The following is a 21,187-nucleotide window of genomic DNA, read 5'->3' as shown; positions in this document are numbered from 1 at the left end:
ATAACACACTTTTGTCTATGCAGGTTTACTTGCAAATGTTCATTGCAGTGAGTCATTGGTCTGGTTTGAAGCTGTGAGGATTTAGGCCCATAGTGTAGCAGTGATACTTACTAACAAATCATGTAGCCTTAAAATGACATGGCCACAGTTTTAGGATGGTCACACTGTTTTCTAATCAGATCATCTTTTCAGTTGTGTGTGCTTGAACCTTCATCACCCTCATCTGAATTGTGGAATCAGCGTCTTAACACTACTTAACCTTTAATGAATTCCAAGCAGCAGGAACAGTGAAAAATAGGATGAAATTATGTAGGATAATTGCTATATAAAATATTATTGATTTTAAATAAACTTTTCTGGCTTGATGAGTTGGCTCAGCAAATAAAAACGCTTGTTGCTCTTGCAGAGAACCCAGCTTCAATTCCCAGCACCCACATAGCAGCTCAAAACTTTCTATTCCACTAGTCCCAGAAAATCTGATACCCTTTTCTGACCTCTGCAGACACTGGTAGGCATGCAGAAGGTACACATACATACAGCCAAAACTTACAAATTTTAAAACATAAAACTTTAAGCAAGTGTTTTTATTTGTAAAAATGAGAAAATGATGTAGTGGCAGACTGTTGAAATACCTGTTCTGCAGGACAACTGCTAGGAGTCACTAAAGTTTCATCTTGAAATAGAGACACACGTACATCGTACACATGAAGGATCAAACTAGACAAATGTATTTACATATACATTAACTATTTTAAATATATAAATATTATAATCTCTTTTCACGCACATATATATGAGAATACAAAATGTTTGGTTTCAAAGTTTTCTACATATGTACAAACACGTGATATAAAAGTAGAAACAAAAGAATGTGACCATAGCTTAAAAACCCTGGTCATAAATAACTTTCTCATACTACATGGATTAACTTATTTTGATTCCAAAAATAAAACAATAAAGTAATAAAAGAGCTGCACATCTTTTTTTCTGGGTATATACTCAAAGGAGTTGGTAATTATAGTGCTTCAGTTTTGTTTAAGTGTCTTTAGACAGCTTGAGAACTAACGTTTAAAAGTTCAGTATTAGAATTTGTATGTAATGTCTAAATTAGATTTTCTCTTCAATGTTAGTGTTGTCTTACACCGTTATTTTTTATTTTTATTTATTTTTTTATTTTAGGTTTATTATTTCAGACAAGGACATGAAGCATATATTGAAATGGCCCGGAAAAATAAAATTTATAGTATCAATCCTAAAAAACAACCATGGCATAAAATGGAACTAAGGGTATGATATTGGCATATTTCTTAATGCAAAAGATGCTTTTTGAATTATGAAGGAAGTTGTCTGGTTTACTCTTTTTGACTGTAAGAAACTGTATGGTGCTGGAGAAACAGTGTAGTGGAAATTGTGCTTACATTAATGTGGGAGGCCCAGAGCAGATCCTTGGCACCCTGAAATGTCGCTGGGTGGTGCCTGTCATTTGTGCCCTTCCAGTCCTTTTAGTTCAGCACTTGGGAGGCACAGACAGGGACTCGGGCAAGCTGGTCAAACTGTAGCCAGCCTGGCAAGTTACAGAATCAAAAAGACACTCCTGTCTCAGTTAATAAAGACAGATAGTGTTTAAAAAAAAAAAAAAAAAAAAAAACAGGCATCCACCTCTGGCCTACACAAGTACACACTTTATTCTACAGAGATAATTCTTGTTTTCTGTATTGTAGGAACAAGAACTGATGAAGATCGTTGGTATAAAGTATGAAGTGGGATTGCCTACCCTTTGCTGCCTTAAACTTGCTTTTCTAGATCCTGATACTGGTAAACTGACCGGTGGATCTTTCACCATGAAGTAAGGAATGATACCAAGGCAGTGCTTTGATAGTATTGGAATATTTTTCAAGATTGAAATAAATTTGAACATACCTTAGATATTTTTAGGTGTGTGACCTAATCAATCTGTTTCTATTTGTAATAGATACCATGATATGCCTGACGTTATAGATTTCCTAGTCTTGAGACAACAATTTGATGACGCAAAATATAGGCGGTGGAATATAGGTGGGTAATTGATTTAGAAGCCACAGATGTTCTGCATATCCTCCCCTTTCCTTTATAAATAATTTACTAATTTTCAAAATTAGAGCCTTTTTTATAAGTTTAATGTCAAAATAGTAAAATACCATTTTTAAGTTTTGAGAATGAAATGCTTTTGTTGATGTTTAAATTTGAAAATGAAACATTTTCCATTCCTTTTGGTTAACTGTTACAAAATTTTTTAAGTTGTTTTATATATTGACTTAAATATTTATCCAATCATATTAATAATAAAAATGAGGAAAAAGATGATATAATATCATGAGTTAAAAATTTTGAGCTTGGACAAACATTAAACTCATTTGATTATTCATAGCTGTTTGAAATTGTAACATCATAGATTGTGAGCCTTATAAGCTATTTTAAATCATACGAATGGGAATGTTATTCCTTGACTAGTTCTTTGTTTCAAACAAGTCCCCTATTTGATCTCTTAGAGGATATTTTAGCAGATGCATATATGGCATCGCTTAACAAATTGCATCAGTTGGTGTATCAATCTATTTTTTTTTTTCGGGTACTTTTGGAAGACATTGGCATATTGTTTTCCATGATTGATCTGCTAAAGTTTATTTATAACTGGGCTAAGGAAGCAAACAGGAACATGAGAAAAAAAATTGTAATAACACATATGTATCACATTTCCATAGTGAAAGTGAGATTTTGTTTGCTTAACTGCAAGAGTAAAACCCTGAAAGAGGGGAAAGAAGTAAATCAGAAGAAAACTGTGACAACCTATTAAATAAACCAAAGTCTAGCACAGGTAAAATGTAAGGCAGTCTCTAGGAAATAGAAACCCTGAAGGACATTATCACCAAGAAGGAAATCTTCAGAAAAGAGTTGAAGTCACATTATCCAAAAAAAAAAAAAAAAAAAAAAAGTTGTAGGAAACTATGTTGAAAAGTGCTTTGTACAACTTGTGTTATAGAAAGATACTTTAAATATATAAAGAAACATAGAAAAGTTGAAAACAATGAGAACATTGAAGCGGTTAAAGTTATTTGAGGAAAATAAAGGAATTGGAAGAAGTATTGTAATCTTATTTGAATAATTGCAAACAGTAATTATGGTCAAAGATAAAACTATTCTAGGATCAATGGAACCCACATTTCTTTTATATACAGTTGTGTTGAAATAAAATAATATTGTGTCATAAGCTGGTGGTGTAAATAAGATATTTTAAATGAATAAACATCAGAGCATTTTTATTTAGATCTTTTAATATTTTTAATTCATAGATTATTATGTTTTCCATAGTCAGTACTCAATGGTTTTTTACTTTTAACATGACAAGTATCTTCTGCCACTTAAGATCAACAAGAATATTTCATGGTTGACTTTGGTACTTATTGTTAACCCAGTAGTCCTGTTGTGGTTAGATTCACACACAGTATCTGATTCTTCATGTAGCAAAGCTTGTCAGTCTTGGGATAGAGTTCTAAGACATTGGTCTATTGAGTTCATATTTTTGTATGTTTTCATAGATTTAAATAATGATCTTAGTCCTAATTTTTTTTTAAATAACTTCTCTTTAAGTTCACTATCCCTAATACATATTTGAGGAACAGTGATAGACTTAGTGCATCATGCTTGAATCTAAATTTGGATCTAACTCTCCAAGTCAAAATTGAATAGATTATAATAGGTTGTAAATATTTTCATCGTAATTCGTAAAGAATTCTAGTTTAAAAGATCCTTTACAATAATTTTCTGATTTTAACTATTTTGTGTATGTTTACACAAATCTTTAACTCAATTTTTTTGTAAAACATGAGAAAACACCTTCCTTGAAAATAGTAACTGACCAATTAGTTGCAACTTAATTCATTATTTCTAATTGTGTACTAAAAATGAAAAAGCACTGTAGTTGGAGACACTTAAAACTGTTTGAACATAGATAATACACTTACTATTGAGTATATGAAAGCAGTTAAAAAACAATTAATATGTTCAGTTATATGAATTTTTTATTTGAATCCATATCTTTTAGGCTTTTGCCTATGCTCAAAGGAAAAAACTCAATACTATGACGACCACCAAAGAGAAAAACACTACACAAAAGAAAGAGTGCCTTGTAGTTTTCATATGACAACAAGAAGCTGAAAGGATTGACATTAAGAACAGTGACCCTTCCTTGTATTAAAGTTTTTTATTACAAGCAATTTTAGTATTATAACCATAGCAGTTGCATAAGGAAATAGACAAAAGGCATTGCTTTCTTTTCCTACAAGGGTGGACAGTTTTCACTTTTGTTTCTTTCTGTTGTTTTTTTTTTTTAGAAAAGTAAGGGAGAATGAGTGTGTGGTGCAGTGTAAGGATGATAGAGATGGAGGGAGTGCTGAGTTTGTTATGGTTTTGCTTTAATCTAAAGTCTTGGTTATTTGGGGGAAAATAATACTTAAAAAAATTAAAAATCAAGCTTGTAAATATTTTTAACCAGAAGTAATCCAAAGTATAAATATGAAACATAGTTCTAATGGTTACTTTTTTTGCGTTCGCAAAAAAAAAAAAATGATTAAGATGAAAAGCTTCATTACTACTGATACCTAAGAAAAGGTGTTAACCACATTTTTGCTATGTGTGCTTATATTCTTGGCTTACTATTGGAATATATAGATCTTCTGTCTTGTGAAATCATTTAGTTTAAGAACCTTAGAGAATTATACTTTAGGAAAAGATATTTAACCAAAGCCAGCAGTACATGCCAATGTGATAAGACATATAGGGCTTTTGTTTTTCAGGTGACCGCTTTAGATCAGTCATAGATGATGCCTGGTGGTTTGGAACAATTGAAAGCCAAGAGCCTCTTCAACCTGAGTACCCTGATAGTTTGTTTCAGTGTTACAATGTTTGGTAAGAAAATATTGGTTGTATTTTCAATCAGACCAGGTTTGGGTATTTTTCTCATCTATCAGTAAAGGAGTGAAAATACCTCTTTTAATACTGAAATTATTTGTTTAATGTGATTTTAATTTCTAGACTTTTTAATGGAATAATTTTGCTTTCTTAAAGCTGGGACAATGGAGATACAGAAAAGATGAGTCCTTGGGATATGGAACTAATACCTAACAATGGTAGGTGTATGTTAGGTCTGTTGCTTATACCTTGTGGAATTAGAATCAGGGAATAACTTGTAGAAGTTGGTTCTCTCCTGCCTTTGGTGCCAAGGATTGTACTTAGACTGTCAGGTTTCATAGAAGGCACTTGTGCCCTCTGAGCCATCTCTTCAGCCCTAGAGGGGTTTTTTGTCTGTTTTTGTTGGAGGTGAATCCCTACATTCAAGAGGCAAAGGCAGAAGGATCACCCCATCCATGTATTGAGGCCTAGTGAGGGCTGCATAGCAAGAACTTTACTCAAAAAAAAAAAAAACCTTGATACCATTTAAGGTTATTGTGACTAACATATATAATATTCCACATAAGTATTCATTATAAACCTGTTATTAGCTATAAAATTAGATAGGGTTCAACAATGAATATTGTAAGAGGAGGGCCTGCTTGTTTGTCCCAGCCTCCTGGCTAGCTTACACCTGTAATAACCACACAGAAACTGTATTAATTAAAACACTGGTTGGCCATTAGCTCTAACTTCTTCTTGGCTAACTCTTACATATTAGTTTGACCCATCTCCATTATTCTGTGTATTGCCACATGGCAGTGGCTTGCTCGAGATTCTAACTGGCTTCCATCTCAGGCAGAGCATCCATGGCTTCTCTCTGACTCTGCTTTCTTCCTCCCAACGTTCAGTTCTGTCTTCTCTGCATACCTAAGTTCTGCCCTATCAGGCCCAAAGTAGTTTCTTTATTCATTAACCAATCAAACCAACACATGAGCAGAAAGAACCTTCTATACCATTTCTCTTTTTCTTTTAAACAAAAAGGAAGGCTTTAACTTTAACATAGTAAAATTACATATAACAAAACAGGTATCAAGCAAAAACTACAGTTAAAATATTTATATCTATTTTATCTTTTATCATAACTGAGGAAAACTATAATAATAACTATCCTTCAACTCCATGAAAGACTTCAGAAGGGCATAATATTACCTGAGTAAACAGGAAGTTCATTGTAAGCAACTTCTAAAACTCTAGAATTGACAGAGACATCTCTCTGCCTGTACAGTCACCCAAAGTTCTTCTGTACCATTGAGGCATCCATCTTCAGCCTACAGGCCCATAGTATCCATCAGACTTTTCCATGAAGCTGGAAATTTTAAAGACAGTTCAGTCACTTTCTTCTGTATCCTGCAGAATGTCTCGCAGACTCTTTTATGAATCAGGAATCCTGAAAGATCGTCTCACCTTTTGGCAAGTTTAGCAGTCATCTCTTTGTGGGTTCTTCTTGTCCAGTTTATGCAACAGTCTAGGCAAGAGCAGTTTCTTGCCCAAATGGCTAACCAACTCCATAAGGAGCCTCTTCGATGCCCATCTTCCTCAAGAAGTAGCTTGGTGTCTCATTGTCATGAAAAGTCCTAAGTTATTAAAACATTTCAAATGCTGTATTCTGTAGTCTTTGGAAGATATGAAGAATGCCTATCCATCTGAAATATATTTATGCACATCTAGAAAATCTAATTAACATGACTACAAACTTGACTATTATAGATGATTATCTATTAACCTATATTAATTATACATTACATTTTTAAATGAACTACACAATCATAATACCTTAAGAGCAGAAATATATATACATATAACAAGATTGACCTTAAATTTTATTTGTGTCAATAAACCAAGATACATAACAATGCAAATTATTCATATTTATATTATATCCCCCTTTAAATATAAAAGAACATTTATAAACAATATTTGGGAATATGGGCATAGTTTTTTCTCTCCAAACTGCTTTGTGCTGTATAGGCGTGCTGCTAATCAGGTATTTTATGGTGTATCCTGTGTGCTAGGTTCATCTCAGCACTTGGGCGAAGTCATTTAGTTTTAAATGTGGCATCTTTTTTTTTTTTAAAGAATACATTTGCATTTAAAAATTCTTCCATTATAAAAATAGTGATTTTTTTATGACATCAATTATTTCTAAAGGAAAACTCACCAATACATACTAAAGATGTTCATTGACATGCTTTTCTATCTGCATTTCAGCTGTATTTCCAGAAGAATTGGGTACCAGTGTTCCTTTAACTGATGTTGAATGTAGGTCACTAATCTATAAGCCTCTTGACGGAGAATGGGGAGCCAATCCCAGGGATGAAGAATGTGAAAGAATTGTTGGAGGAATAAATCAATTGATGACCTTAGGTAAATAATAACAGTGCATCAGTGTAGTAGATCCAAGATCCATGAATTGTTTGTGACTGAATTTTATGAGTCTGCCATAAATGCCACAGGTTTTCCACAAACCAGTTCATAAAGCCTTTATATACACTCAGCTGACACGATATGAACTGGAGAAGGAATGTAATCAAAAGTTGGGTTTAGTTATTTGGTTAGGAATGCTCATTTTCTCCTGGCTTGACAAGTCTTTGCAAAGGGACAAAACATGGAATGTGGACTGATTTTCCTTGTTTGTGAAAATGAAAGTAAACAGTGACATAAAACTTGCTTTTGAATTCTGGGCTTTGAAGGAGATCGTTGTAATTTTAACAACCTATACTAGAAGTTCAGAATCAACTTCATAGGACATAGGGAGAAATTAAAAGTAAGAACTGAAGACTTTGGACATGTTGTTATATATCCAAATCTAGAAATTTTTTGTATTTTTTCCTCTCCCTATGTTGCTGAGGATCCGTCTGAGGGCCTTGCACATAGTAGGCGAATGCTGGACCACGGAGCTGTATACAGCCCTAAAGTAATAAAATGGAATTCTTATAAAAGTCATCTTTAAATACCATCAATATTTTAGATTTAAAGTAGTTTTTTTTAAAGTGATCTTTGTGCTGATAAGTTGACGTATTTATTTTTCTTCATCCTAATGTATCGGTGAATTTTAAAATGCAAAAAATAGATTTATAACCTTATTTATTTTAGATATTGCTTCAGCATTTGTGGCCCCCGTGGATCTGCAAGCTTATCCCATGTATTGCACTGTGGTGGCATATCCAACGGATCTAAGTACAATTAAACAAAGACTGGAAAACAGGTTTTACAGGTTAGAGTCATTTGATGTTGCTGATAACAAAAGAACTCTAAAACCCTCTCAGTTTTGTGTATATACAGATTGAAATTAATCCCATAGTAAACAAGTGAAACTAAGAAATACAAATCATCAACTTCTGAGTAGGTCCTTGTACTCTCCGCATTTCTTGAGAGTTTCCTACAATGTTGATGCTGCTCATCTATGGGAGTTTGAATGCATACTTAATTCTCTCATAGGCTTTTTAGAAGTCAAGCCAAAGATTTCATTTCTCCTAGTAATATACTAGAATATTGAGTAGATTTCCTATAAATCCTTGTGTGTTTATTGCGCTTTTGAATGCCTGTGAAAATACAATTAAAAAGGATTCACAAAATTTTTTACAGTTTTTGCTTAAGCTATTGTGGTTACTTTGCTTTGGTTGCTGGTGAGTTCTTTAGTTTTCTTGAGACAGTCTAACTATGTAGCGTTTGATTTCCTGGAACTTGCCATGTAGACCCTACTGGCCTTAAAGTTACCTTCCTCTGCCTCCCAAATGCTGGGATTAAAGGCTGCCTACAGTACTTGCAGAAGAAATATGTTTAAATCTATAGTTTGGAGTGAAATTGTATTTTTTATCTTTTTCTTTTCTTAGTGTCTGTTGCTTAATAGACCAACACTTTAATGTACAGAATAATTGTATTAAAAATTCTTTTTATGATGAGTTGTATATGATCAGTGCTTTACTCTTTTTCTATGTTAAGTAAGTTTTAATTCATACCCTAGACTAATGTTTTTCTGTAAGAAAAGAGACTTTTGGTTCTCTTACTGCTGTAAGCTATATCCTTGGATATAGCACTGAAAACACTGCTTCTTCTTTACTGAGTAGCATAGGCTTTCTCAGTAGCAGTGTTATCTTCTGATGATGAGAACCAATTGAACAAAGTAAAATAGAATTCAACTTGGGTTGAAAGATATTCTTATTAGTATTAGATTCACTTGTTTTTGTCTTATTATTGGTAATTTTTCATAGACAGATGAACAAATCCCATTGATACGTTGTTTGCCACCCTATCTTCAAGGCTTCCAGTGTCAGGTGCTGAAGTTCAGAAGAACAAATGGAAAATATTAACTGTGTTCCTAGACCTGGAATTGCTAAGACTTAGGAGAATTTATATAGAGTGCTACAGGATAAAGCAAAACATGGGAGGATGTGAGAGAGATTCACTAGTTGTTGAATTACAGCTTGCAAAAGTAGTTAGCATTTCCAACTATTGTTAATATTCTCATAGACACACTGCTAAAACATGCTGATTTCTAAATTGTAACTTATTTTCAAGATGCAGTTATGTCTTAAATAGGCTTCTTTATAACCAGTTTACAATAAAAAGGAACTTATGCATGTGTAAATAGAATTAACTTGTTTTCCAACCTAAAACATTTAAAAAGCTGAGTTATATACTTATTTAATATAATGTTATCAAATGATATTACACTGTTTTAAAGGTTTTTATATTGTTTTGTGTCTTTTTACAGTTTGTTTTTCTTCTGATGCTATTCATTTCTTGGTTAAATTACTATAAGTTTTGTCTACAAGTAATTTAATATATTATTTTATGTTTTTGAATGCACAGAAGTTCTTATCTATGTTTCTATAGCTACAATTGCATGTTTTTAATTCTATGTAATTGCATCTGTTCACAAATCAGTAAGATTAACTGTTAAGCAATTGCATTGTATTCTCAGAAAGTGTCTTCAGATTTTCCTTTACTTTCAGAAATAAAATTATCAAGCCCCAGAATTTTTTTAGCTTTGCCAAATATTCAGAAATAATCCTTAGTTAAATTTCTTGCAGATTCTCATCATCTTTTTATGTTTTACAAGCAATCTATTGATTATATTTTTAGTTAATTACCGTTAGTATAATTAAGATGGTTTTCTTTCTGTATGGAAAAGAGGGGAGGAAGTGATACCATACATTTCAGAAATGAGTAAAACTAAAATCTATAAACTTACTCCTCTTCTGCCACTATTCCTGTAGAAGCCACCACTTCTAAAAAGCAACGTTGTTAATAGTTTGGTATGTCTTATTCCAGACATTTTCTATACAATAAATTTTTCTCTCTTAATGAATGAGTTTGATTCTTATTATAAATACTATTTTAGAGATAGGTTTTTAAGATGTGAGCAATATGTTTTAGAGTGAAACTAAAAAGTCTAATGTCATAATTTTAATATGTGTACATATTTATACATACGAGATTAAGATTTCTGTATTTGTCTTTTTAAGGCGCATCTCATCCCTTATGTGGGAAGTTCGATATATAGAACATAATACCCGAACGTTTAATGAGCCAGGAAGCCCAATTGTGAAATCTGCTAAGTTTGTTACTGATCTTCTTCTGCATTTTATAAAGTAAGTTATACACTTTCAGTATAATAGTTGTAATTATTAATGATGTGATTTTGAAATGTGAAATAATTTAAAGTATAAAGTGCTAAAATGTAAACTGCAATCATCTTATACATAGGTGATATTGTCACATAAGCATAGTTAATTTTTTTAAAATAAGAAACATGCCTTTCATCCTAGTACCAAAGAGGCAGAAAGAGTAAACCTATATGAGTTTGAGGTCAGCATAGTGTATTTATACCGTTCTAGGCCAGCTAGCTCTGTGCAGTAAGGTCCTATCTCAGAAAAAGAAAGAAAAATGTAAAATCACCTCCAAACATTTAGTCATAAAAATCTTAATTATGGGCTGGAGAGATGGCTCAGTGGTTAAGAGCATTGCCTGCTCTTCCAAAGGTCCTGAGTTCAATTCCCAGCAACCACATGGTGGCTCACAACCATCTGTAAAGAGGTCTGGCGCCCTCTTCTGGCCTTCAGTCATACAGGCAGAATATTGTATACAAAATAAATAAATATTTAAAAAAAATCTTAATTATATTGCTTATGTGTTCATGGATTTCTTTACCTTTATGCATGTGGATGTACCACATGCATGCAGTGTTTACAGAAGCCAGAAGAAGGTGTCAGATCTTCTAAAACTGGAGTGACAAATGGTTTTTAGTTGCCATGTAATTGTTGAGAGCCAAACCAGGGTTTTCTACAAGATCAGCAAATGCTCTTAATTACTGAACTGTCTCTCCAACCTTTTGCTATTAATAATAATAGTAAATATTTAATGAATGGATTATTTTTTATCTTTCATTGCTTCTTCTAAACCATGTATAATCTTAGAGGTGATAGAGATTATTATCTGACATTTCTAATTGAGGAAATTTGTCTCAGCCAAATTGCACATTTAAATGAATGCCTGCATTTTATTTGAGAACTTTATATTTTAACATCATACATATTTACTCTGTCAAGTTTTATTAACAGAATATTAGTCAATTCAGCAAGCTACTAAATTTGATTTTCCGGTTTTGAAGTCATCACAGCTATTGAGGAAGCTGAGGCAGGGTTAGGAATGGCCTAGCCATCATTAAGATATTATTCCTTCTTTCTTACTGTCCTGGATCTTGCTTTCACTTTCTAGCCTTAAACTCAGATCTGTCTGCCTTTGCTTTCAAAGGTTAGGATTAAAGCGGTGACATCTCCAAAGAAAGAAAAAAAAAGGAAAAGAAAAAAAAGTTATTCCACATTTTTGTATTCTGTACATTACTAAGGGTAGTAACTACCATTTAAAGCAGAAACACTTCCTCCCTTACTCACCTGTTATGTGTCCTTAGAGTGGATTGAGCCATAGAAATTGAAGCCAGAGTCTTAAATAAAATTTTGTTGTAAAAGACTGTTCCAGTTGCATATTAATGTTACTATTTTGTTGGAAAATTTTGTTTTTCTGTTTAAAATGGGGTAATACTGTATTTTTTCCAGCTTTTATTTTTATATTTTAGAGAAAATACTTTTAAACCAGTGGTTCTGAACCTGTAGGTCATGACCCCTTTGGGGATCAATATACTACATATTAGATATCTGCATTACAGTTCATAACAGCCGCAAAATTACAGTTATAAAGTAGCAATAAATTAATTTTGTGGTTGGGGTCACAACAGCATGAGGAACTGTGTTAAAGAGTCACAGCATTAGGAAGGCTGAGAACCACTGTTTTAAGCAAAACTTCTTAACATAACCTTAGGATTTATCCATTTTCTTTGAAATCAGTGTTTTTTTGCTGAGTTACAGGTAGTTCCTATACAAGGTTAATAACAAAATTACTGAGTAAGTAATTATAAAGTAATTTGATTTAGTTATATTGTGATGATACTATACCATGAGACCCTGTTTCTACAGTGTCCTGTGATATTTCTCTGTTCTCTATGTGGTTTGGGGGGGCTTTTAATACTTACTGTGCTTTTGCTTTTCTTGAGTGAAGTTGGTAACATGTACTCATTACCTAGGGAACTCTTTTCTATGACATTTCTTTGAAACAGTCTGTAGAATTATATAATCAATTCATTTTTAAAGGGTTTTTTTTTTTTTAATTCAAAGGTATAGCTGGATAAGTAGATTTGTTTACAACCATTCTTGTGAAATACTTTTTAAAAAAATACGACCAACTTCTTTGCAAATTACAGACAAATACCTCAACTATGATGACCTAAGTTTTGGTGAATAATATACATGATTAGACAGAAATAGGCAAGCTCACACTGGAAGATTAACTATCAAATACTTAGTCAAAACTCCGTTTATGGCCCCCACTTCTTGAGCGATTTCTGTTCCCATTTCGCCTTCTACCATCTTGCCGACTTCCTGACCGACTCCCCTGTCGACTCTGTCTAAATCAATTTATTTTTAAATGAAGGAGAGGACAAAAGAAATTCTGATTTGTCTGTGAAAACACATTGCATTCAAATAATTAGTATTTGGTGGCTGGAGATTTAGCTTAGTGATTAAAGCACTATAGTAGCTTTTGATAGACCCTAAGTTTAGTCCCCAGTACCATCAACAAAGTAAAAGTCATGCCATTATGAAGTGCACGTAAATATAGATTTAAATAATTTATATTACATGTCTCTAAAACTAAATAATTGACTTTTTTAGATACAAATAAAATTTGTAGCTAATACCTTTTAAGATAGGCTTTGAAATTTTGATTATTATACTTTTTAGTTGACTGCTTAGCACATTTTTAAGATAGATATATTGAAAATGATGTAGTAAGTATTTGGTAATAAAATAATCATACTTTGTTTTTCATAGAGTTTTATAAGATAGCTAAAAGTTGCTGTAAGGATAATGATCTAATTCATAGCAAGGATAAGGGAAAATAAAGAGCATAGTAAAAGAATGATAAGGTCACAAATAATGCAGGTGCTGATTAAGTCAAAAGTTGGGTCAGAGGAAAGTCATTTTGGGAGTAAGCAGTAGAATTATATGAGATGATAAAAGTTATTAGGACTGAGTTGTTGAGGCCAGTGAGATGCCTTAGCAGATGAGGATCTTGCAGCCCACCCTGACAATCTGAATATAGTTTCAGGAGCCCACAGGTGGAAGGGGAGTTGTAGTCAACAAATGGAAAAGTTGTTTGGCTTAAAGTTTTTGTATAAAATCTAGTTTTTATACAAATTCTTAAAAATTACAACATCAACATTTTATTTTGTTATTTAGGGATCAAACTTGTTATAACATAATTCCACTTTACAACTCAATGAAGAAGAAAGTTTTGTCTGACTCTGAGGTATGTAACATTATAGTATACTAAAGATGTAATGTAGGAGTTTTCAGGTTAAAGTTAGAAAATTGGTTATGCCCAGCATTATATTGTTTACTGTTGCTATCATATTTAAAATTTACTTGAGATTGAAAACAAATTTTTAAAGGGGAGAGATTTCACTGACTCAGTGATGTATCATAAGATAAATGTTATGAATTTTCTAAGATATAAAAGGAATAACTACCAAACGATGAGATATAGGATGATTCATGATTTGAATGTTTTATTACCTCAAAGGAAGAAGAGAAAGATGCTGATGTACCTGGAACTTCTACCCGAAAAAGGAAGGTAACAACATTTTGGTTTTTGATAACATTTGTTTTTACAAAAGTGTTTTTGTGGGAGTGGAGAAATGGCTCAGAGGTTAAGAGCACTGACTGCTCTTTCAAAGGTCCTGAGTTCAATTTCCAGCAACCACATGGTGGCTCACAGCCATCTATAATGAGATCTGGTGCCCTCTTCTGGCATGCAAGCATACATGGAAGGAATTTGTATACATAATAAGTAAATTAAAAAAGTGTTTTTGTTGCGTTAATGTATATTAAAAGCTTATTCTTTTATTCTTAGTAATTTAATGTTAAAAAATTTAACATTAAAATTAATTTAATTAATTACGTGTTAAAAAACTTTGAATTATAAAATAAATATTTTTCTGAGATACTAGTATTTTATTTGAATTAATGTTTTAATATGAATTGAATACCCCTAATCTAAAAATCTGATATTCAGAATGTTCAAAAACTTTATTGGTTTGAGCACTGACACTTAAAAAGGTTTTTATTTTGGTTTTCAGATTTTTGATTAGTATTTGTCAGCCAGCAAATACTGCAAAACAAAATGTTCCAAATATAAACACTTCTCATGCCAAGCTTTTCAAATCAGGGGTGCTCAGTCTGTACCTAATTATCTAAGATTGTACATATAAATACAAATTGGAGCTACTGTGGTATCTTAGTAAGTTGGATAAATGTTCTGTAGACATCAGGACTTGAGTTTAATCTTAAACACCCACATGAAAAACCAGATGTGTGGGGCTGGAGAGATGGCTCAGTGATTAAGAGTATTGCCTGCTCTTCCAAAGGTCCTGAGTTCAATTCCCAGCAACCACATGGTGGCTCACAACCATCTGTAATAAGGTCTGGTGCCCTCTTCTGGCCTGTAGGCATACACACAGATAGAATATTGTATACATAACAAATAAATAAATATTTAAAAAAAAAAAGAAAAACCAGATGTGTGTAGCTCAATTCCAGTGTTAAGTGGAGGGGGTGAAAACAAAAGGTTCCCTGGGGCTGACTAGTCAGTGAGCCCAATGCCCCTGTAAGAATCTGAATAAACTAGGTTTTCAGTGGTTGAAAGAGGATACAGGTTGGTTTCCAGCCCCGTGTTGTGCAGTTAGCAACCACGCTTGCCCCAGGGGTGAGGGTGTGTCTAATGCATATAGCCTTTGCAGGCATGTACACGTGAGTGCTCGCAATTAAAAATGAACTCAATCGTTGGGCATGGTGACACACACCTTTAATCTCAGCACTAGAGAAACAGAGGCAGGCAGATCTGTATGAGTTTGAGAGGGCCAGGGCTGCATAGAGAAAGACTATTTTTAAAAATGTAGAATAAGTACTTAAAGAATGTAAACAAAGTTGATGGCTCCTGAAGAAAGGCACCAGATGTGTCACATAGACCTCACATGTTCACACACACTCCAAAAAATAAATGAATAACTATTAATAATGTATTTCTGTGTTTTTATTTTAGGATCATCAACCTAGAAGAAGGTTACGCAACAGAGCTCAGTCTTACGATATTCAAGCATGGAAGAAACAATGTCAAGAATTGTTAAATCTCATATTTCAATGTGAAGATTCAGAGCCTTTTAGACAGCCAGTAGATCTTCTTGAATATCCGGTAAGAATTCTAAAATGACTTTTATACTGCTGTCTGTCATTCAACTAATTTTTATTGCTCTACCTCGTTTCCTGATGAGTTCATACATGTTCTCATTACCTATTCAGTTACAAAGAACTCTTAAATTGGGAAGTGTGGTAAAATGAAAGAGACTTAAAATATGCCTCTAAAGAACTGGTTTATGCATCTAGCTATTCTTTTAACTTAGAGTAAAAATAACTTAGTTTTCCCATGTGAATATAATTTTTACTAACTCTGCTAGTTTGCTTTTTTTTTGCCACTTTAATGAACACTGTGAGCAAAAACAACTTGGGGAGGGAAGGGATTATTTGATTTAGAGATTATTTGATTTATATCATTTAGGGAAAGTCAGGGCAGGAACTGAAGCAAAAGCTGTGGAGGAATACTGCTTACTACCTTGTTCGGCTACCTTTCTTACACAACCCAAGATTGTCTGCACAGAATTAGCACCAAGATGACTGAGCCATTCCCTATCATTCATTTATCAAGAAAATGTTCTCTCTAGACTTAACTAAACAGCAGTTTGATGGAAGTGATTCCTTAACTGACTTTTCTCTTCCCATATAATTCTACCTTTTGTCATTTTGACAAAAAAAAAAAAAAAACTTTTCCAGCACAAATCTTTGCTTCTACATACTTATTCTAAGAATTTAACAATGATTATCAAAAAAAGAAGAAAAATAATACCCATTTTTCTAATGAAGTGATGTTGATGAAATGAAAATACAAAATAGTTTTGTAATGATGAAACACTGCATACAAATATCACTTGATAATAATGCCAGTGTGTGAACTTTAGAGAAGTTGTGGCTAAAACTGTTTGGATTATATGATCCAGCTGTTCATAATTGCAGAGACAGAAATTTCAGTCTGAGTTGAAATGATATATATTTTTTGATTCTTCTAGTTAGTAATCTGGGATTTTACAGTTTTATTTGGTGTCACAGCCTAGATATGGTTTCATTTAGCTTCATTATTTCCTTTTTATATAGGGACATTAATTTGAAATGGTGAATATAGACAATATCTTTTATTTATTTTTTTTTTTTTTTAGTTTTGAAAGCCAAAAACAGACACTTTAAATGTGCAAAAGGAATGTTTAATTGTAACAGTGGAATAAATTGGGTTAATGAGAAACTCAACTTCCCAGGATTCCAGCATTCAGTTTGTGTTATATACAGTTCTCTGATTTTCAAAAGCCTAGCTTTATTTCCTGCAAATTTGCTGTAGTTTCAAAACATGATTTACAATTTACTTGTTGCTATTAGTTGTTTTTGTTTTGAGTCTTAATCTTTTTATCTAGAGATAAAAATATTAACCCTATGCAAAAACAAATGATTCCTTGGGATGTGGTTAAGAAAGAATTGAAAACTCACTCTAAACCAACTGAGGAGGATTTTGTACTCTGATTAACAATCTAGAATAATTCCTTCCATAACCAAGGTCATTTTGTCTCTGGTATGAGAGAGATATTTCCTTTATGCATAGACTATGTATGGGCTTAGAATCTAAATTTATATTTTGGTGGTATACAAAATGAAATTATAAAACCTCCTTGAATAAAATATGGAAAGGTTGGGGGGGGGCAGTAGAAGACAAATCAGTAAGTGGGAAGAAAAAACAGTAAAAACTAATATTCATTGAACTTATTAAGAAAGTGTGTCTCTATCCATAATGGAATTAGAGTAAAAATCATGAACAGGAAAATTTCCAAGGAATATGATCAAATTGGCCTGGAACTCATAGTCCTTTTGTCTCTGCCTCCCAGTTCTGAATTACTATACATAACTACTATATCAGGACCAGTAGTACGTTTGTGCTTAGTAATTGACAAGTCTGTAGTAATTAAAAAATTACCTCAATGAAAATGAGCACAAATTGAATATCAGAATTTGCAGTAGTGTAGGGAATTTTAAAATACTAAATTTTAAAACTAAGGGTGTATTGCAGTATATCAGAACTCTTGAAATCAATAATGTATGTTCACTTCTCAGTATAGGAAAGGAAGAGTAAATGCAAACGGAAGTGGGGATGAAATAATCAAAAGCTGAAATTAGTGCTGTTAAAAAGGTTCAGTATACTCTGTAGTACGACATTACTAGTTGTACGCTGCAGTGATCATTAGCTCCTCTTTTATCTCTTGTTTTGTCCCATCTTATTGCCTTATTTTATATCTAGAGTGCGGCTTTTTGATATCTATTTATATTTATTATTGTTTATTTAAAAATACATAATTTGGTAAATTCTGAAACTTAGAAGTTGCTCTACCTTCAAAGCCTCTATATTGATGGGATGTTTTGGGGAGTTACAGATTTTTTTTTTTTTTTACATATTAGTATTTTGCTTTCATGTTTGTATGTATGCCATGTGTATGCCTGATGCTTGCAGAATTCAGAAGAGAGCATTGAATTCCCTGAACTGAAAGGATGATCATGAGCCACCTTGTGGGTGCTGGAAACTGAGCCCTGGTGCTCTGCAAGAACAGCAAGTGTTCTTATCTACTGAGCCATCTATCTATCCCCACTTTGACTGTATAATTCTTATATTTATATATTGTATCATTTTTATACTTTTATAGTGCTTCAGTGAACATTTATTAGATTTATAAGTGAACTGAAGTTTTTAAGGTTTTATTGTTGTTGGTTTAACAAATGATTATTAATAGTTTTGTGACTTAACTTCTAGAAATCCTATGAATTCCTGTGCTGGAAAAGGATACTTTGGTAGTAATACTAATGCTATTTTCTTTCTTTCTTAGGACTACAGAGACATCATTGATACGCCAATGGACTTTGCTACTGTCAGAGAAACTTTAGAGGCTGGGAATTATGAGTCACCAATGGAGTTATGTAAAGATGTCAGGCTCATTTTTAGTAATTCTAAAGCATATACACCAAGCAAAAGATCAAGGGTATATCATCAGATTATTTTATTTTGTTCAAATGATGTCAAATCTCTGAATATGTTTACTTAAAACTTTGTATAAAATTAACTGGCTATTATGTTTTTACTTTTATGATGACCTGCTTTCTGCTTTGCTTTGTTTTTTTGTGATGCAGACAGATGTTATTTAAGCATTGCTATCACTTCAGGAATAGTTACTTTTAAAGACAGTGATTTTCTTGTTAAATAGAGCCTTCTGGGCTTAACTTTTTTACCAAATTCCATATTAATGAGTAGAAACAATTGATAATGAGTTGTAAAAGTTGAGGCTGCCACTTACCTTTGATCAAAACTCAGCTTCACAAAATAGGCAGTACAAGAGTGAAGAGATCATATTGATGATAGTCTTAGGTAGTAAGGGAATGAGTTTCCAATCTTTTGGGATAGTTTATGTATGATAAAGTTCACAAAGAGGAATTCTGCTGTTCTTCTAACTTGAGAGTCTTTTCTGTTAAATCTCAAATGTCTAAATTCAAAATAATTTAGTTGTAAAAAATATTTTAGTTTACTTTGTATCAGAAGAGACTGAAAAGAAATACAAACACCAGTATTTAAATTCTAGAAAATTTTACCAGAAAAATATTTATAGTCTTTACTAAATAGACATTTCCTTTTGAATAATGTTAAACCAGTTTTATGGATGTTTTTTTCTCTCTATAGATTTACAGCATGAGTTTACGCCTGTCTGCTTTCTTTGAAGAACACATTAGTTCAGTTTTGTCAGATTATAAATCTGCTCTTCGTTTTCATAAAAGAAATACCATACCCAAAAGGAGGAAGAAACGAAATAGAAGCAGCTCCCTCTCCAGCAGTGCTGCATCAAGGTATTTAGTGTCTTTGGCAGAACTTGGTGGTTTGTAATGCTTCCTTTACTATTCCCTATATTGCAGAAGGATAAATTTGACACGCAAGTTCCTATGGTGGAGGAATTTTAATCTTTTAAACTAAAGCTTTACTGGTGTAAGTGCTTAAATTCAAACTGCTATATCTATACAGTAAAACAGCATTTTTAGGATAGTTATGGCATCATGCTTTCTGCCATATAACTAGCATTTATGATGATCCTTCACTAAATATTCACTTTTCAAAGGTTCACAACCATATGAAATCCACTATAAATCTCATATTTTAACATATTTCATGATATTACAAATATTGAATTGAACAATATTATAAAATTCTTAACATATATGTGGAGAATTGTTAAGTGTGTAACTGTTAAGACTTAACAGTGTCCTCCTTAGAAATAAACTAGCTTATATTTAAAAAAAAAAAAAAAGACTTAACAGTGTAATCTGATCCTATTACAGCCCTGAAAGGAAAAAAAGGATCTTAAAACCCCAGCTGAAGTCTGAAATACCTACCTCTTCATTTTCTGTACCTACACGATCAGTACTGCCAAAACATAATGCTGTTCAGATAAATGGTAAACCAGAATCCAATTTTGTGGTTCGGACGAGGAGCAACCGTGTGACTGTAGATCCAGCTATCACTGAGCAGCCATCTACATCATCAGCCACAAAAACTTTTATTTCAAAAACTAATACATCTGCAATGCCAGGAAAAACAAGTAAGATTTAATCACAATTTCTACATCTAGGTGTAATTTTTCTCTAAGAAACACTTTGATTTTTCAATGGGTTTCAGTAATTACCCGAAGCTGCTGTTGTTTTCTTTATTGTTGTTCCTCTTTCTGAAAAATCGGTTAAGGGAGAAGAAAAATTGAGGTTTAGGGATATTTTTGTAGGTCAAAACAATAACAAACTGATAGAGACGGCCAAATATAAACCCTAGACTTGCTAGCAGTTTGCCATGACTTGCCCTTAATATTAAACTGAGGAGCAAGCTTCTATAGTTGGACTGTATTTGTTAAAATTTTCTAGTATTTGTTTCTTACTATAAGGTAGATTACTGGGCTTCTTTAGTGTGCAGGGGCTTTTGTTTACATCCCAGCACAACAAAAGAAAGACTTTGTGAAGAAGCCTAGCCTTAAGTATCGCTCAGTTTTTGTCCTCTTGGCTAATTGAAGCAGTTCAGTTTAGAAGCAGTCCCAGACCTTTTGCTTATTTTGAGTTCGCCAAGTCTTACCTTCTGATCTTTTTACATTTGTGTTTTAGTGCTAGAGAATTCTGTGAAACATTCCAAAGCCTTGAGTACTCTTTCAAGCCCTGATCAACCCACATTTGGCCATGGTACGAGGAATAGCTCTGCAAAAGAAAACATGGAAAAAGAAAAGCCTGTCAAACGTAAAATGAAGTCTTCCGTACTCTCAAAAGCATCTACACTTCCAAAGTCATCATCTGTCATTGATCAAGGTAAAATGTTACTTATATACACGGCTGTTCATTAGAGAGGCTGAGACAGGAAGATCACAGGTCTGAGGGTAAGCCAACATAATGAGTACCCTGACTCAAAAAAAAAAAAAAAA

At 32.8% G+C, this 21,187-nt stretch overlaps 1 protein-coding gene across 2 annotated transcripts in view; it reads left to right on the top strand.

Moving 5' to 3' along the window:
• Phip (pleckstrin homology domain interacting protein) overlaps positions 1–21,187 on the top strand; it is a 119,631-nt gene that overhangs the window by 86,505 nt on the left and 11,939 nt on the right. For both annotated transcript variants that reach the window (XM_050125019.1, XM_050125010.1), the window contains exons 25-39: positions 1,180–1,287; positions 1,722–1,846; positions 1,973–2,055; positions 4,833–4,944; positions 5,104–5,165; positions 7,198–7,353; positions 8,083–8,203; positions 10,458–10,583; positions 13,785–13,854; positions 14,128–14,178; positions 15,646–15,795; positions 18,575–18,727; positions 19,420–19,583; positions 20,070–20,329; positions 20,877–21,074. In XM_050125019.1, coding sequence (XP_049980976.1) covers positions 1,180–1,287; positions 1,722–1,846; positions 1,973–2,055; positions 4,833–4,944; positions 5,104–5,165; positions 7,198–7,353; positions 8,083–8,203; positions 10,458–10,583; positions 13,785–13,854; positions 14,128–14,178; positions 15,646–15,795; positions 18,575–18,727; positions 19,420–19,583; positions 20,070–20,329; positions 20,877–21,074 — 1,939 coding nt within the window. The remainder of the gene's footprint in view (positions 1–1,179; positions 1,288–1,721; positions 1,847–1,972; positions 2,056–4,832; positions 4,945–5,103; positions 5,166–7,197; positions 7,354–8,082; positions 8,204–10,457; positions 10,584–13,784; positions 13,855–14,127; positions 14,179–15,645; positions 15,796–18,574; positions 18,728–19,419; positions 19,584–20,069; positions 20,330–20,876; positions 21,075–21,187) is intronic.

This window comes from Alexandromys fortis, unplaced genomic scaffold (assembly GCF_014885135.2).
Source record: "Alexandromys fortis isolate MF-2015 unplaced genomic scaffold, M_Fortis_MF-2015_v1.1 scaffold_22, whole genome shotgun sequence".
Lineage (NCBI taxonomy): Eukaryota > Metazoa > Chordata > Mammalia > Rodentia > Cricetidae > Alexandromys > Alexandromys fortis.
Note: the sequence above shows the minus strand (reverse complement) of the source record. Positions and strands in the feature narration are given on the sequence as shown.